Below are 17,546 nucleotides of genomic sequence, written 5' to 3' on the forward strand. Positions count from 1 at the left end.
TGTATACTGACGAATTCAAGTTATATTTTACATATTTCCCGTTTTTGATATTCCGTCGAATATTACTAGCTATATAGAACATTTAGCCATGCCATCATAATTTTATACGATTGGTGAATCTATTTCCTACTTGATTGGCCTATTCGAAATAATTGCATTTATTGGCTAAAAGGGCGGGCGCAAAAATTGTCTGTGATGTAAAAAATCATCGATGCATCAAAGAATAAATCCGATGTATCAATCCAACATCGATGTTTGATTTTGACAACATCGATGCACATCGACATCGATGTTTTTATTCAAATTTACATCATTTGCATTTATTCGTCCACCAGGTGATGGTCTATCGATGTAGACGATATTGTAATTTTTTATAAATAATATCGGTTCCATATATCGATAGGTGAGATATACAAATTGAATAGGTCACACTGTACATTATAATCGTTGCCCATTTTAGCCGTTGCCGCTTGTGTTGTAATTTGAACACTGCATTTAAAATGCTCCAAAACGATGCGGTTCGAACACTGCAATACGACAGCGAAATACGCGTGGCACAGCAGCCAAATGCCACAGAACCCAGAGGTAGGTAAATGATGAAATGTAACCAAGAAATATCAACAAATACATGAATCACCATGGACATTGGTACAATTTTTACTAACTGAACTGATAAGTGGTTTTGCGCCTGTGTTCGCCAGCCGCTGCATTTGGATTAATTGTTACGGCGTTCATATGGTCTGTGTGTGCGTGTTGTGTTGTGGTAGTGTTACTGTTCAAAGAAATATGCGACATAAAATTAGCTATATCTTATCAGCAAAAGTTTTGTTGTGGTATGATTATGGCCAATGGCGTCCCGGTTACGCCTGAAGTGCCTTTGTTCCTAATCAAACTGAGATATCGACCAAGTGATCGTCAAACATGCCTACACATACACCCATTCGAAGATCTAATAATAAATCCTTTTGTTTATTTGCAGTGTATGATTCCCATATTAGCATAACCTCACAGCCGCGACCGGGATCAGAGGCTCCCAGGATACCCCTGCCCACAGTGACTGGCAGTCGAACATTTATACCCCTCTCCGGCTACGACTGCCTAGCGGACTTGCCCTCGGTTCACATTGAACAGACATTCGAGTTGAATGAGTGTATGTAGAGTAAAACTATAGACCGTGGCAGAGATCCTTTGAAGAACTCTTCTTTGCAGCCCTGACAGCCGTTTCTTCGGAGAACCGGTATGTGGTCCGCTCGCCGCTGGGCGATGCCGTCTTTGCCGCCAGCGAGAGTTCCACGGAGAAAAATCGGCTCCTTTGGGGCGCTGGGCGACCATTCCAGATGCACTTGCTCGACAAGACACACCAGGAGGCGCTGGTTTTCCGTAAGAAATTCGCCCTCGGTTCGATGTGCTGCCAGGCAAAGAGTCTCGAGATCTGGATACCGCCAGGCAATGTCCTGGGCCGGGTGGTGCAGTCGCCCACATTCATGCAGCCCGAGTTCTTCATTGAGGACGGCAATACGGGCCAGCCCGTCTTCTGTGTGGAGGGTCCGGCGAATTCCGGTTTCTGTTGCTTCTGCCTGCCCAAGGAGTGCTACTTCAAGGTAGATTTCTAACCACCATACTTCAACTCCATACTTATCTAATTATTAACCCTGATCCCCATGTAAAGGTCCATTCGGGAGGTAACCTGAGGGCGTCCATCGATCATAAGTGGATGGCCAGCAAGTCCCAGTACACCACAAATATCTACTTTAGCGATGCCAAACTGACGGCTAAGGAGCGTGCCCTGATCTTGGCCTCAGCATTTCTGCTGGTACGATTAATCATACCACGTATCTCTCAAAGGAAACTGTAATTCTCTTTTGTTTTCCTTTCCAGGAATACATGTACTTCCAAACGCGCTTCTAAAGCGGTCCAATGACAAAATAATTTTACATTTCATATATTTTCACATTGATTTCTTTATTTTTTGTCATTTTTTTTGTATAAGTTTTCAAGTTTTGTTTTGTTTTGTATTTTTTTTCGTTCAGTTTTTTTGATATATTTTACAATAATGTAATAGATCACTTCATTTTCTTGTTTCTTTTAACCACATGCATGCACACACAATAGATATATCTATGTATATATGTATATATACGTTGCTATAGCTCTGGCGCTGGATAGCAATTTTTTGTACAATAATTTTCATTTATCTCTATCAATTTTTGTGTAGTTTGTGTTTCGACTAACCTACAACTTATAGCATATATGACAACATAATGATTATTTACAGTTAGTTATTCATCTTATTCTCCACCCTCCGTTTCATTCTCTCTCTCTACTATTCCTCTACTCTTCGATACACCAATAAAAGTAATTAAAAACAAACAATTGAAAGAGTCTCGTGGTCTCGTTGTTTTACAAAATTAGAAACAAAACTAAGGATATACATATTCTCTACATATTTCTCTCGTCTCGTTGGTGTATGATTAACAATTTCAAATAAGGAAGAACTGCGTGTTTTGTTTTTTTTTTTTGGAAAACATGGTTCTTAAGGTTTTGGTGGGTGGGGAGTGCAGGGGCTTGGGCTGGCTAGGCCTTATAAATTATATATATACATCTCTCGTTCTCCTCGGCTTATTCGTGTTATATTTTTGTAGATAGACGGCTCACAGCACTTCAGGGATCTATGAATCTATGGATATATCTTTATCTGTATACATATACTACTCGTAGATTGAATTTTCCTTTTCCGTGTGTGCTTCGTAGGATATACATACACATGCGGGATAGCTTAAAACTAGGGCTAGCGTACATGGTACCTGGGTTGCATACATATACGTACACATACACATATATATACTTTATGGGAGATGAACAGCTTTTCCAAAACCCTATAGCTACATATACATATATTCTCATACATATATTTTTTAGATCAGAGTTGATGACGATTCCTTAAACTAGATACTTAAGAGGCAAATCGATCAGTTTCGGGGCTGCCCAGAGGATTGATTGCAGGTTGCAGTGATTTGCAGAAATCAGTTTGGGCTCGTCTGCGCGAGTGGGAAGGGGTAGGTCTCTTAGAAGCTAGTGCTAGAGTAAGTTTTGTGTGCCCAAATGCGATATGCTTAGACATTTGATATGCGCTCGTTGGAGGTTTGGTCATGGCTGCCCCCAACCCCATTGTCGCATCCCAAATCGCAGGGGAACTGTGAACGGATGGCGGTGCTGGCGGTGGCGATGGTCGGCAAGTGGTATCCCTGGAAGTATGGATACTGCTCTATAGACACCAGTTTGGGCGTCGCTGCTGTCGTGGGCCACACTCAGGTGGGCTGCAGCATGTACATGTACTGTCAGTTGCTGGCCGCTGCCGAGGCGACCACGGGTACGCTAACGGCAACGGGTAGGGCCAGAGCAGCATCCTGAGAAGGTCGGGGACGCTTCTCGTTGGCGGTGGTGGTGCTGCCCTCCGGTGGGTTGTCGCTCTCCTCGCCGCCCGTGCTGCTGAAGCTGCCGGGCAGACGACGCTTTAAGTTGTGGCTGAGCCCATTGGCCACGGTCTCATCTTCGGACATGGAGCTCGCACGCTTCGGCGTGTTGCCAGCACTGTCGTTGTCCAGCGAGGCAATGGCCGTGGCGATGGCCTCTAAGCCACTAAACCCATCCTCAGAGGCGCTGTCCTGCGAGGTGGGCGTATCCTGGGACAGCTGCATCATGCCCGAGGGCGTGGTGTAGCCGCTCAGCTTGTTGGGGTCCTTTTCCAGAAGCTTGTGGGCGAGCAGCTTCAGGGAGATGAGCGAGTTCTCGCAGTCGCTGGTGTCGATCTCAGTGAGACTGATGCCGGCCCGTTCGATCTCCGCGTAGGTGCCGAACGGCAGCTTCTGCAGGCACTCCAGCTTCTGGACGTGCGTCTTCGAGCGCAGATGCTTGGCCAGATGACCGTGGATGCGGAACGCGATCTTGCAGTCGGTGCACTCGAAGGGTCGCGGATTGGAGGTGGTCGGCACCCCAAACGTCGACGTCATCATCACCTTGTTCTTGTGCGCCTCGGAGCGTTCGTGCTTCTGCAGATGGCCCTGGGTACGGAAGGAGATGCCGCAGGGCTCGCACTTGAACTTGCGCTCCATGTAGTGGATGTTCATGTGCAGCGTCAGCTGGTGCTGGCGCTGGAACGTCTTCGAGCAGATCAAGCAGGTGGGTCTTGCATCTCCGGCAGTGGGTGGTGGCGGTGGCACGCCCCTTGGATATGTTGGCACAGCTCCAGGCTGCAGTTCGTTGTTGTTATTGTTGTTATTGGTATTGTTGTTGTTATTGTTGTTCTTGCTGCTGGCCGTAGCACTTTTGAAGCCATCTTCGCCCACGATGACAGTCCGTGTGGGCTGCTGCTGCTGCTGCTGCTGCGAGGATGCTGTGGATGAAACTGCAGCTGCAACTGGAGTTGGAGTTGACGGTGGAGCTGGAGCTGGAACTGGAGCTGGAGTGGATGTGGCAGGTATAGATACTGCTGCCGAGGCAGGTGCGGATATACCCAGGACACCGCTAAAGTCTGTGGCATCCGGCTGCTGCACTGCAGCAGGGAGATTCGCATTGTGCGGCGGCTCGCTTGCCTTTTCCTGATCCAACTGTGCCTCACTCTCCTCGCTCTCATCGTTGACCGTTCCCTTCGCAGCAGGGATGATCGTGGCCGTGGCCGTGGCATTGGATGTCGATGGCAGCGAAACCTCGACCGCCTCCGGGGTCTTCACCTCATGCACCTCGATGCTGGGCACCTCATTGATGGTCATGATGGGCCTGCTCACGGACAGAAGGCTGCTACTGCCGCTGCTGGTGCTGGTGATGCCGCTGGTGCTGCTGGACATGACTGGGGTCGTGGCGGTGGAGCTGGTGCTGGAGAAGAGCGTGCTTAGATAGCTGCGACTGAACTGGCTCTGCTTCATCTTGGCATGCTGCAGGGCGTGCTCCTTGCGGTACGTCTGCATGAGCACATCTTCGCCCTCCGCCGCCTCGTGCTTGGCCTGCTCCTCCTCCTCCTTCATCTCGGCGGAGATGCGCACCTTGTCCGAGACCGAGATGAGGGTCTTCATGAAGCCACTGCCATTGCTGCCGGAGCTCCCGAAGATCACGTCGTGCATCTGCTGTGCCTGCGATTTGGGCAGCTCCTGTGCAAGGGCTAGTGCTAGGGATGGGGAGGGGGAGACGGAGCCGGCGGATGTGCTGGAGCACCGTGGCTTGGTGAGATCCATGGGCGCACTCTCCTCACTGGCCGCGCCCCGCTTTGGCTTGGACTCCTCGGGATTCGAGTAGTACTGCTCTTGCTTCTGGTAGTCGAACGGCGGCTTTGGCGATGTAAAGGAGCACACCACACCGCGGGGCTTGGGCTGCGATGATCCCGACGAGCCGATGCTGTTGGCCGGACTGCCGGCCGGTGCCGGTGTCTCCTGGATCTGGGGGGGATATGGCGAAACGCTTTGCGGTATGGGCGGTGTCATCGACAGCGACAGCAGGCAGCGAGCGGCCTCGTGTTCCTTCAGCCGCGACTTGGATTCGTCTGTGTCTGCCAAAGGGTCAGGAGAGAGGATCAGCGATTAGCGAGATATTCCAGCAAAGAAAACTATTCTGTCGTGCACTTACCGCTGCTTTCGGATTCAATGTCGCTGAAATCATCCGAATCTGATTCGCCATCGGCCATCGAGGAGGTGCGTCCGCCCGCCGAGGTCGACGACTGCTGATCAAAGTCCATGTCCACGTCGAGGAACTCGCCATCGGCTGGCATGGGTCCGGGATTGATGCCCAGCTCGATGCACTTCTTGAAGTGCGTCTTCGACTGCATGTGCTTGGTGAGATTCCCCTTGGTCTTGAAGCTGCTTGGAAGATTCCGTATTTACTTTCTCTGGCGGATTGGGACAAATAGAAAGCCTTACCTAAAGTTGCAGTGGCTGCAGGTGAACGGACGAACGTCCGTGTGGGTGCGTATGTGCTTCTTCAGCATCGACGGCTTCTTGCAACGGATGCCGCACTCGGAGCACACGTATCGACCGCGTCCGCGCCCCCGGATGTAGGTGTAGTCCTCGTGCGACTCGTAACCGCCCACCAGGGGCTGTCCCGAGGGACTCACCTCCATCTTCTTGTCCTCGGCCGCCTCCTCACAGGCCTTGGCCGCCACATTCGCCTCGCTGAGCGCTCCCACGGACACCACCGGCAGTGGAGCGAGCGGATTCTGATGCAGTGCACTGCTGGACATTGTCGAAATGGAGCAGATGGTCTGCTGCGAGTTGACCAATTTGTAGTTGAGCTTCCCCGTGCCTGTGCCTGAGCCCGCCATCGAGGTGCAGCTCCCGTTGCCGAGCATCTTCTGGCGCGAGTCGTACAGGGCCATCACCTGCTTGAGCTTGAACCCGAGCGGATGCGGCTGGTTCTCCTCGCACACCTGCCATACGCTGTACATCGACAGCTTGTGCATGCCCGCCACATACGACGGCTGCGGGCAGTTCACGGTGCAGTAGAACATCTTGGTGCTGCACTTCAGCCCCAGATAGGTGTAGGCATGGCCGTTGAGGTACAGCTGCACACACGACTTGGACGGACGCGGCGTTTCCGGCGAGATCAGCGGCAGGGTGTTGGCTGTCGGTGTGATTCCATGATGGCGCTTCGGTGTAAAGGTGCCCGGCTTCAGGGGCAGGCTCGTGGGCCGCAGAAACTTTGATTTGGCGGTCGACAGCGTCTCCTCTCCAGACACGGGCGTCCCATTGGGCGTATCCACGGGCAGCGGCGCCAGTGGTGCAGCCTCTTGTGGCGGCTGCTTGGCAGCAATCACATTGTCCAGGTTGAAGTGCCGCACCTCCGGTTCCGATGCCTTCACATTGTCCGCCATCCGCAGAAAGTTGAAGGGCGCCTTCTTGGACGTCGTCTCCTTGCTGCTGTTCCACTGCAGGGCGTTCCTCTGGGCGGGCGTCGGCGGCTGCCGGCTGAACTCGCTCGGGAGATTCTGAACGCCACCGAAGGGCGACAGCGACTTGAGTGACTCTCCTGCTCCCGGTCCAGCTGCTCCTCCCAGCAGCAGCAGCGGACTCGGCTGCTTTCGATTGGGACTGCGGCCGCGACTGGCGGGCAGCTGCAGCTGCTGCGGTGGAGGCGGCAGCAGGGACATCTGTGGCGTCAGGCTGCCGGGACCCGGAATCCCCGGCACATACGGAATGGGCGTGACGGGTGCTGTTTTATCCCCAACACCGACGCCGCCCCTCATCGGCAAGGTGAGTGGATTGAAGTCAGTTATCGAATTGATGGGCGGAAACTGGAAATGCTGTGCCCCCTGTGCACTGCTGACACCGAGCATGGGGTGGCCAGCACCAAGGCCAGCCGCCAGCAGCTTGCGCTCCTTGCTGGCAGACGACTCTTGATTCTTGGGCGAGACATCCTGGAAGCTCCCTCCGGACAGTAGCGGAGTGCGTATCATCCTGGGACTGTTCTCCAGCTCGGGGCATTCCGAAATGGGTATCATGCTGCCGCCGGAGGAGGTAAGCCTGCGCAGGCGCTCCTCCTTGCTGGACTTCTGCTGCAGCTCCTGGGCCATGGTCATGTTGTGGTTGCCAAAAAAGTTGAACGTTTGCGTGTCGCTTGCGGTCTTCGCACGCTTCGCAGGCTGCGGAGCAGCAGCTGTAGCAGCTGTAGCAGCAGCGTCCATGTCCATTGAGAAATGACGGTCCTCGTGCATTTTGGTGATCACCACCGAATCGTGGGTCTTGCGCGGTGCATTCTGCTGTGCGAAATCCACCAGCGGGGTCTTTCCAAGCAACGGACCGGGCGATGGCAGTGGCGCATCCACAAAACGCATCGCCTCCACGGGGACGGAAACGGAAGCCTGAACGGGAACCGGAACCTGAACCTGCACGGGAGCCGATACCGATGCCGTTGGAGCCGTAACTGTCGATGTCCGGGCGGGAGATTGGGCGGCACTGAGGCGACTCAGCACCAGACTGCTCCGCTTCGTCTTCAGCTGCGACCACGCGAGCTTGGCCAGCGACAGCGGGTTCTTCGAGTTGGCCATGTGGCACTTGAGCTCCGGAAGGCTCATCGAGATCGAATTGGAACGAAAGTACTTGGAGCTGGGGGACGAGGCCGGACTCATCGGTGCACTGGAGCTGGCGTCCTGGCAGTAGGTGCTGTTGTGCAGCTTCAGCTCGTCCGCGCTGCGGAACTCGCTGGCGCAGATGGGGCACGAGTAGAAGGCGTCGTCGCCCTCGCCAATGGGCACGGCCAGTCCTCGGGCATTCAGGAGCAGATTCTTTATGATTGAATTGTTTGGCGTTTGGGGGGCACTGGCTGTGGCAGTCTTTGCTGGAGGCACTCCTGCTGTTGCTGCAGCTGCTGTTGCACCCGTACTCGTCGAGGGCGTAGAGGCGGGCATGGGAGTGGCCTCGGGTGTCGGCTGTTGTTGCTTTGGCTTGGCAGAAAGATTCAATGGCATGGCACTGACTGCGACCGCTGTCTGCTCCATTTTGGGCACTGGCGTGGCCGGATCCTGGCGATACTGTGGCGTCTGCATGGGCAGTGGCGAGGGGGGCGGTGGCAATTGCTGTTGTTGGAGTTGCTGGTGTTCTTGGTGTTGTTGTTGCTGCTGCTGCTTGGCGGCTGTAGGCATGGCCGGGGCTGGCTTGTAGCTGTAGCTATTCCGTTTAACAACACCATTTGGCGGTTCCAGTTGTGGCAGGGGTTGCAGCTGTTGCTGTTGCTGCTGCTGCACCTGTTGTTGCAGATACATTTGATAGTGCTGCTGGTGTATCTGTTGCTGCTGTTGCTGCTGCTGTTGTTGCTGCTGCTGCTGCTGTTTGTGGACGATGGCCTGGGCCAGATTCACTTTCGTTTCTCGTTCGCTGGCACCAATTCCCATCATCTGAGGATTATTACTGCTGACAGCCGCATTGCTGGCATTGACACTGGCATTGGTATTGGCATTGGCATTCGCATTGGCATTGTTGAAGCTGCGCGAGCGATTTAGCTGCTTCGGGTACTTCTTCTGCAGTAGAATCTCCTTGTTCTCCACAATCGCCTCGTTCTGCGATATCAGCTTCGAAATGTGCTCCTGCACCTTTTCCACATTCTGCAAAATAGAATTTCCCACTGGATTAGCCGCACATTTCCCGTGGACCCACAATGCAAAGTACTTACCACTTGCATGCTGCCACTGGCACTGGCAAAGCTGCTCAGGTTGGTGGCTGGCGTGGTGGGGGCTGTTGCTGTCGCTCCTGCTGATGCTGGCACCACAATCGATGCCTGGCTGTTGGCTCGCACCAACTGAAAATCGAGAGGGAGAGAGTTTGAGTTATAGGTTCTCATGTGACTGAATGTTCCCCCATCGCGCTTACCTGTTGGGGAGGAATATTCAGTGGGTGTTGCTGCTGTTGTTGCATCTGTGGCGGAGGAGCCTTCACCAGCGAAGAGTGTTGCTGCTGCTGCTGTTGCTGCTGCTGCTGCAGATGAATATGTTGTTGTATTTGAAGTTGCTGAAGCACCATTGCCTGCTGATGCATGGCCGCTGCCGCTGCCGCATCCTGATTGTAATACGATGGCTGCCCCAGATAGTAGAAGCCTGCTCCCGGTGGCAAGGCCCCGGGATTGGCGGCCAGCATCAGCGACTGCTGGGCGTGTAGCTGCTGCTGCAACTGCAGCTGCATCTTGTGCGAGGTGATGTGATTGTTCAGCTTCATCTGTGTGCTGGGCGACAGTGTGGGATGGGCCAGCGCTGGCTGTTGCTGCTGCTGCTGTTGCTGCTGTTGCTGCTGCTGCTGTTGCATTTGCAACTCCTTGCTGCCACCGGGCGGCACATATAGAGCTGCATTGTGGAACTTCGGTTTGTACGGCTTGTAGTCGATCGACTGGCGGTGCTGGCCCGCGGCCACGGGCATTGGCTGCAGGAGCTGCTGCTGCACGGCCATCAATTTCTGGTGCTGCACGTTGGGTAGGCCTGGAGCTGGTCTGTAAGTAGATATAATTAGACCCTTTAATATCAAGCAATACACACGGCTATAGGAATAACTATAAGCCCGTACAACTGACTGCAGACGACTCCCAAGTCCGGCCGTACATACCCCGCAGTTGTCTCCTTTGGCTGCTGCATAGCGGGAGCGTGCTGCTGTTCCACTGTTCCTCCACTTGCTACTCCTATGCTGATGGGGGTCTTGTAGTCGAGTGACTGGCGGTGCTGGGCCGTGGCCGAGTGCAGGGTGTCCGCGGTGGCAGGCGGCAGGGTCCCCGCTGCCGGCGAGCCCAGTGGCAGTTGTTGCATGTGATGCGGCAGCGGTGGCTGGTGCTGGATGTAGGCGCTCTTCGATGCCGACAAAGTGGAGGGCGATGGCGTGGGCGAGGCCATGGGCTCGTCGTACGGCGACCCCGAGCGACTGGGCTGCAGAAACAGAGAGAACGAGATTAAGTGGAAATCCTCGATGACTATTCGATGGAAGTGCTTACCAGTTCGGAGCTACTGTTGCTCAGGTCTGCATCCTGGTCGGAAAGCCCGTCGTCGGCATCCGCGGGCACCTCCAGGCCGCGCACTCGTGCCGCATGCGACCGGGAGCGGCAGTGCTTGTACAGGTTGCTCTTCGTCTTAAAGGCAATGCCGCAGGTGTCGCACGGATACGGACGCTCGTTGGTGTGCGCTCTTATGTGCTTCTCCAGCACCGATGGCTTGGCACAAATCAAATTGCAGTATGGGCACACATATCTGCCAGATTTCTCTACTGCCACGCCCACGCCCGCGCCCGCGCCCACTGCTGCTGCTGTTGGCTGCGTCTGTTGCTGATGCTGGGCAAATGTTGCAGGCGTCAGTGTGGCATTGGCCGCATAGTTGCTGCTGTGACTGTGGCTGTGGCTGTTGCTCAACGGTGTTTGGGTTCTGGGCTGGCTCACATTGTTGGCCAGCTTCCCGCTCCCGCTGCCGCTCCCACTCCCCCTCTCACTGTGGCTGTTGTGAATGTTGTTGCTGTTGCTGCCCTCCTCATGGCTAATGGCAATGACATGATTGCTATTTACAAAATTGGCACTGAATTCATTCGTCGTCGTCGTCGTCCGCTGCTGCTGCTGCTGTTGCTCTGGCTGGGTCAAATGATGACCATTTTCCACTACTGGCACCACCACCGGGCCCACTGGCGGCGGCGGCGGTGAAAGTGAGCTATTTGAGGATAGCGATGTGGTGCGACCGGCATCCCCGGCTGCAGAGAGGCTGCCGTTGCCACCGCCAACACCCTCCACTTCTGTGGTGCTTGCCAAGCGCTTGAACTTCTTGTGCAAATAGCGAGAGATATTTGAGCAATCCGCAATGCCGGCAGCAGCAGCAGCCATACTGCTGGCGGGGGTAATGCTGTTGCTGTTGCTGTTGCTGCTGCTTGTGGCGGCTGCTCGCGGCGACTCCTCATTGGGGCCGCCGACTGCAGTAGACATTTGCTGTAGCGTCATTTTGCTATCACTTACATTTGTTTTAGCTTCATCTTTATCCCTATTCTTAAACTCGTAATTATTCTCATTAATACTATTATCACTGTGGTGGTGGTGGTTGTTGTTGTTGTTGCTGCTGCTGTTATTGCCACTATTAATGCTGTGGTCGTCGCTCAGCTTATCTCGAGTGCTGCTTGTACTGGGTTTGCTGCCTGCAACATCGGCAACTGTTGCTGTGGCTGTGGCTGTGGCTGCTGCCGCTGCTGCTGCTGCTCTGCCAGCTTTATTGTTGGCTGTTGCTGTCTTCTGTGTGGCTGCTGTTGTGGCAGATTCCCGATATGTTTGCTTCTTTGTTGCTGGTGTGGCTGTTGTTGCTGCCGCCGCTGTTGCTGCTGCTGCTGCTGCCGCTGCCGCTGCTGTGGCACGTCGCGTATTGTTGTTCACCTTACTGTTCGTCTTGTACTGTTTGCCCGCCGTCTTGTTGTAGTGCTTGCCCGCCGTTGTGGTGCTTGCATTTTCCATAGTATCATCAAATTTATTGTTAGCCTGCGAGGAATTGGCAGCGGGCTCATCTAAAAAGAGAACAGAGAGAGAGAGAGAGAAGAGTGAAATTTGAGTTAGTAAAATCATAATTTAATTCATATACTAATGCTAATTTTTGGCAAAACAAATTAATATCAGAGCAGGAGATCAAACGCGGTCGCGACACTGGAAATGTGGAAACTGGAATCGATTAGCCCCCCACCGGGGGTACTTTTCTGCCATCCCCCGCTGTCGCACACATTCACTATCGATTCGCAATGGCATATAATTTCCAAAAATCAATTTTTGTTTTACTTTTCATCAACTTTCTACCACAATCCAAATCAGAAAACCCCCTCCCGCCACATCAAAAAGCGACTCTGTTAAGGCCCCACCTGTTGCACACACACAACCACACACACACACACACACACACACACACACACACACACACACACACAAGTAGACACGAGCCAGACGACAGGCGACCGAAACGAAACGAAACGACACGAAAAACGGTACGAAAATCCAAAAGAAATGACAAGTGAAAATGTAATGACTCTTTGTTGCTGCTGCTGTCGTTGTTGTGGGGAGGGGGAGGGGCAACCGTGTTATCAGTGAGCTCCACTGTACATGTGCCCTCTTATAGCACAGTACAGTAGGTTTCGAAAGTAAACACTTGTACGAAAAGCTCTACGCTAATTAGAAATTATATACATTTCAAAAAGGGATACTCAATCAAGGGGAAAGGAACAAAGGAAGCCCTGTATCGAAGCGCACCCGTTCTATAAAAGGGACCTGTATGAGGGGGAGGCGGACGCCACTCGGGGACTCGGCTGGCGGCGTTAATTGACTCTCGACTGCGAGTGGCGATGGCGACTAGCTTTAGCATTCAACGCTATTATTATAACACACATTATACGGCATTATGGCGTGTACGTATTGTAACCGATCCCCCCCCCCCCACCAACACTCGCCTTCTCGTCTAATGGCAGCTCGCTCGCGTGTTTACTCAATTTGTTATCAGCGTTTATAAGGCTTTCGGCTAAAGAATCGCCTAAAAAATTCCATTGATAATGCCCAAGCTCTTCTAAATACAGATACGATCGTACATATATACATACATACACTCATAAAATGGTTGTGTGTGTACCTATTAGTTTCATTATCGGTTATCAGGTTATCAGGGGGGGTGCGGGGTAGGTACTATAACTATCGTGTGTGACTCTGACTCAGAGAATCGAAACCGACCCAACGATAAGTGATCCCCACCCCACCGCAATTTGAGTGATTTGTGGCCCAGACAGACGCTTTGACGTCAACTATCCGCCGGACAATTGAGCCATTTAAAGTGCTATTCGACGGGGATTAAGGCTCTCCAATCTTGAAATCTTGATTGCCCGATTGCATAATAACATGTAATGGCACTACATAAAGGAATATTTATAGGCATCCCATCTCGTGTAGGCTGCCTCCTCAGTAGGTCAATTACAAGGCGCCAAATGCGACACAATTAAAATGCTTAGTATACTGTATATAGAACTGTATCAACGACAACGAGCTAGTTAAACGATTACATGGTATTTTCAGCTGTAAATGGAAATACGAAACGTACAAAGATCAAGTATATGTGCGTATACCCAGTTCGGGGAGTTCTTTAAAAAGAAAGTAGTTTTTCGGCAACACGGGATATATATATATATGTTGTACGTATCGTAGTAAAATCCCCATTAAGTGTACCATTGGTGTACCCACTGTACTGTAGACAAAGCTCAGATTTGGGGTTCCATAAAAGCATAAACAAGAGGAGGGGACAAAGCCTACGCGCTACGATAGGAGGCCTTAGCCACCCGACCAGAAGGCGATAAGCTGTAATCAGCTGCAGAAACCCCAGTAATTATGGGGCAGAAAGTTCATACGCCGGGCATACCCTGTGGGAGGGTCGCTTGGCTTCATGGCGTCGCATAGAATAAGATAGAATAGAATCTATCTAATTCTCATCTCCCATATTACTTTGTATTTACTTCAGTCGCACAGTCCTAATCCATGTGCTACAGCGGCAGAAAATAAATGAAAACTAATATTTAAATGGCATTTTGTTATCACGAATTTTTGTTTAACATTTGCTGGCATTGTTGTTGATAGTTTATTTTATATACGTGTGTGCCTGTGTGTCTGTTGAAGGCGTGAAGTGTTGCTCGGGTTATTCAGTTTTATATGCATACATAAATATATAAATACACCAGTATATGTATGTATGTGTACTTTGTTTGCATTTGCATGTAGTTTCATACAGCCGGGCAGAGCCAAAGTGCAAAACATGAAAATATCAGGCATTTTATCAGGCATGAAATGAGTGCAGTGGCAAGCAGTGCAAGCACACGCTGCTCTCCGGCCACCCAGCCCGAGTCTGCGACGTCATCAGAGCGCTTCTCGATTGACTGATTGACTGACTGACAAACTGATGGGTGGGATGGACACACATGCACCCACTCACACACACACTCTTCGCACGGCATACACGAATAAAGTCCAAGGTGCGGCCAACGGCGCCACAGAGTCCGTCCGACTGTCGTCTCTGTCTCTCCGTCAGTCGCTTTGACCGTGTCAACGCGATTGCGGTGCATGACTAGCCCTGATACGACGTCATCACGAGAATATGCACTGGCTAAATGGGGCGTAGGTGTACGTATTGCACGGACTGCAGCTGTGAAACTGCTAAACAAAAAAATTTAAGACCGCGCCACTTGGCAATTGTTTATAATTTATAGGCCCACTCCAACGAGCAATGTTAACGTTTTACAGTGCTGATAGCGCGTAAAAGTACGTCAAATTCGCGGAAATGATACGAAATTCCAGCGAAAAGAAAAACTCCCAATAAAAAAAAACCACAAAAATACCAAAGCACACATAGACACAAATGGGAAGACCAAACGGTAAAGTGAGACGCGGCGAGACAACACATACCCGTCTAATTGTGGCTACGCATGCTGTTACACGCACATACACTCATACATATTTGCATTGAATATCGTTTGTAAAACGCAACAAATGAAACGTAAAGCTACAAAAAACTGTCCAACAATAGCGGGCGACACGCGACAACGACAACGACCGAATCGCCTGAAACATTTAAGGCGACTACGACTAGACGAGGCAAGCGGCAAAATTCATTCAGAGAGTGTGCAAAAGGAAAACGAAGAAGCGACAGCGACCCAGCCGCCGAGTAGTGCAAAAACAAAAAGCACAACCACTGCTGGCGACGGCGACGACGTAAGCAGAAGCAGAGGCAACAGAGAAAAAACGTACAATAATCAAATAATTGCGGCAATGCCTGCTCTTCCCTCCTCCCAGTACCCGATTGAACGATCCACCACGATCTCTCTGCTCTGCTCTCCCATCTCTTCAGTAAACACTCTTTCGCACTCACTCACACTCTCACGCACACGCACACACACAGTGCAATTGTCAATCAAAAGTAAGCACAGGGTCGTCGCTGCTTCTGATTTAGCTGCTGCTACTGCTGCTGTTGCTGCTGCTGCTCTGTCTCTGCCTGCGCCGAGAAATGATCAAATCAGGCAAAAACGTAGGCCCCCCTCCAACAGGTGACGTGAAGTGGGGTATATGACTGTCGCCAGCCGCCAGCCGCCAGTCAGCCGTTGCCGCTATTGTTGATTACGTACAACTCGCACACACTCAAACGAGACGAGAGCTTTATAAACACGCGCACACATACCAGTACACATCCCCAGCGACATACCCAACCTCACCTCCGCACCCCAACCCTCCCCAAAACCATTCCAATGAATATGCGAATTTTTGCTGACTAAGGAAGGTCTGGGGAGCACCAGGCAACGGCAGCAGCGACAGCGACGATACGATAACAACAAAAGCATTTAAAACGTAGAAGCAACAGCACAAAACGTAGCAACGAAAAGAAGAGAAAAAAAGTGATAATAAAATAATAATTGCTACACATACAACAAAGCAAGGCACTGATCAAGAGAGAGTGAGAGGGGGAAAGAGAGAGCTAGAGTTGCCGCAGCTGTCTATACACACGAGCAAGAAATACGAATGATACGCTGCTCCCCTTCCCCATTCCTCTGCTCCAACAAACCTCCACGAGTGGAGCACGATTTGCCATGTGGCCCAGCCTGTTCGTTCTCTCACACACACTCACTCACTCACTCACATACGAACAACATGACTAAGCCAAACAACTTGACAACACTGTTGGTTCGGTTCGGTTCGGTTGAGTTCGGTTCGGTCGCTGCTGTGCTGTCTGCCCCTCTCCTCCACCCCCCCACCGACTCCTCTCCTACTCATGGGCTTGCTCTTGTATATTATATTGAGTCAATTCATAAGAAACGAGGAAACCCGCCATATCGTCGTTTGTTGCTGAATACATGTTTACATTTCTTTGTGTGTATGAGTGTGCTTGTGCGAGCGTGTTGCGAGTGTGCGAGTGGCATGAGCATGAATCAAGTTAAAAATTTTAATAATTTGCCCCGATGCGATGTTGTGGCTGAAAACGAGTTTAGCTTGTTGAGCCACCAAATGTTTCTGTCCCTGTCTTCTGTGTGTCGGGTCGGTGTATGTATGCACGTGTGTGTGTCGGTTAGGGTCCCCCCACGGTTCTTGTGTGCGCTTGCAGCTACTTGTTTTCTTTCCTCCTCGTCCTCGCTCTTGTCTTCGTCTACGTCTTTGTCTTCTTCTTCTTGAACGCAACGGCAATAATACTCAACACAAAAGCAGGCAGGCAGCAAAGCCACAAAACTTTTTATATTGAAGCAGAAAAGAGGAGCTTTCTAGAGCGCTTGATAAGCGGTTTACTTCGTCTCCCTCGCTCTGTTTCTTGCTGTTGTGGCGGCAGTGTGGGGGGCTATGACGTACCATACCCACTCAGCCGTTTCGGTTGTGAAGTGTTGTAGGAAATCAAATTAAGGCGATTAAAGAACGCGCGCGAGCTCTCGTGAGTTGCGTGAGTCGTGCATATCGCTTACAATGAGAGAGAAAGATAGAAAGTGTCGACCGTGGGATACCCTGATGATGTGTTGCCTCAACATCGATTGCGCTGATTAGAAGATACACAACAATATAAGCTAAGATCTTAATACTTTTTAAGTTTATTTCTTTTTTGTTTAATTTTCCAGGAACCAAAGAACTCACTCTATACCCTGTAAGCTTTCCATCTAAACTTTCCGCGATCCAAACGATTCTCCACCACTCTATACCCGTTTGCACTCTATACAGTATGTGTGAATGATAAGTCCAGACAAAGAAATCTCACCATACATATGTACATATGTATTTTCGCATTTGTTTATTCGTATGAAATATCATTCTATTCTATAAACATTGCTTAGAAAAATAAACCCAAAACACGAAATTCCCAATAAATAGAATGATAAATGGAAGGGGAATTGCGATAATGATTTCCACAAATTCGTCTGACGTTCGAGTTTTTGGCTAATCGCGGAGCAGAGGCCATCTTTCGTTATGGTCTTGAAATAGATTTGGCTGTTTGGGGCTTATCATCGGGACATACCGATTCTCTCTCTTGCTTCTTTGTCAAGAGTAAAAGGTCAAGGTGCGGCTTTAGCTACTGATAA

At 51.1% G+C, this 17,546-nt stretch overlaps 2 protein-coding genes across 3 annotated transcripts in view; one reads left to right on the top strand and one right to left on the bottom strand.

The window, feature by feature from the left end:
- Positions 1-416: 416 nt before the first annotated feature.
- On the top strand, positions 417-2,370 carry LOC4805643 (phospholipid scramblase 3). 2 transcript variants are annotated; one of them, XM_001361974.3, is made up of 5 exons: positions 417-585; positions 980-1,150; positions 1,210-1,601; positions 1,670-1,813; positions 1,879-2,370. In XM_001361974.3, the coding sequence occupies exons 1-5, from the start codon at positions 501-503 to the stop codon at positions 1,906-1,908; spliced, it is 822 nt and encodes a 273-aa protein (XP_001362011.2). In that variant the 5' UTR covers positions 417-500; the 3' UTR covers positions 1,909-2,370. The 2 variants fall into 2 exon arrangements, with proteins under 2 accessions (XP_001362011.2, XP_033234684.1); XM_033378793.1 differs by having other exon boundaries at positions 423-589.
- The window catches only part of shn (zinc finger schnurri), a 46,120-nt gene continuing 30,569 nt past the window's right edge, over positions 1,996-17,546 (bottom strand). The window contains exons 3-9 of the mRNA XM_033378791.1: positions 10,450-11,984; positions 10,071-10,384; positions 9,348-9,957; positions 9,151-9,276; positions 5,907-9,082; positions 5,617-5,846; positions 1,996-5,539 (exon numbers count right to left, since the gene is read on the bottom strand). Coding sequence (XP_033234682.1) covers positions 3,339-5,539; positions 5,617-5,846; positions 5,907-9,082; positions 9,151-9,276; positions 9,348-9,957; positions 10,071-10,384; positions 10,450-11,984 — 8,192 coding nt within the window. The 3' untranslated portion in view covers positions 1,996-3,338. The remainder of the gene's footprint in view (positions 5,540-5,616; positions 5,847-5,906; positions 9,083-9,150; positions 9,277-9,347; positions 9,958-10,070; positions 10,385-10,449; positions 11,985-17,546) is intronic.

Source organism: Drosophila pseudoobscura, chromosome 3 (assembly GCF_009870125.1).
Source record: "Drosophila pseudoobscura strain MV-25-SWS-2005 chromosome 3, UCI_Dpse_MV25, whole genome shotgun sequence".
In the NCBI taxonomy this organism is placed as follows: domain Eukaryota; kingdom Metazoa; phylum Arthropoda; class Insecta; order Diptera; family Drosophilidae; genus Drosophila; species Drosophila pseudoobscura.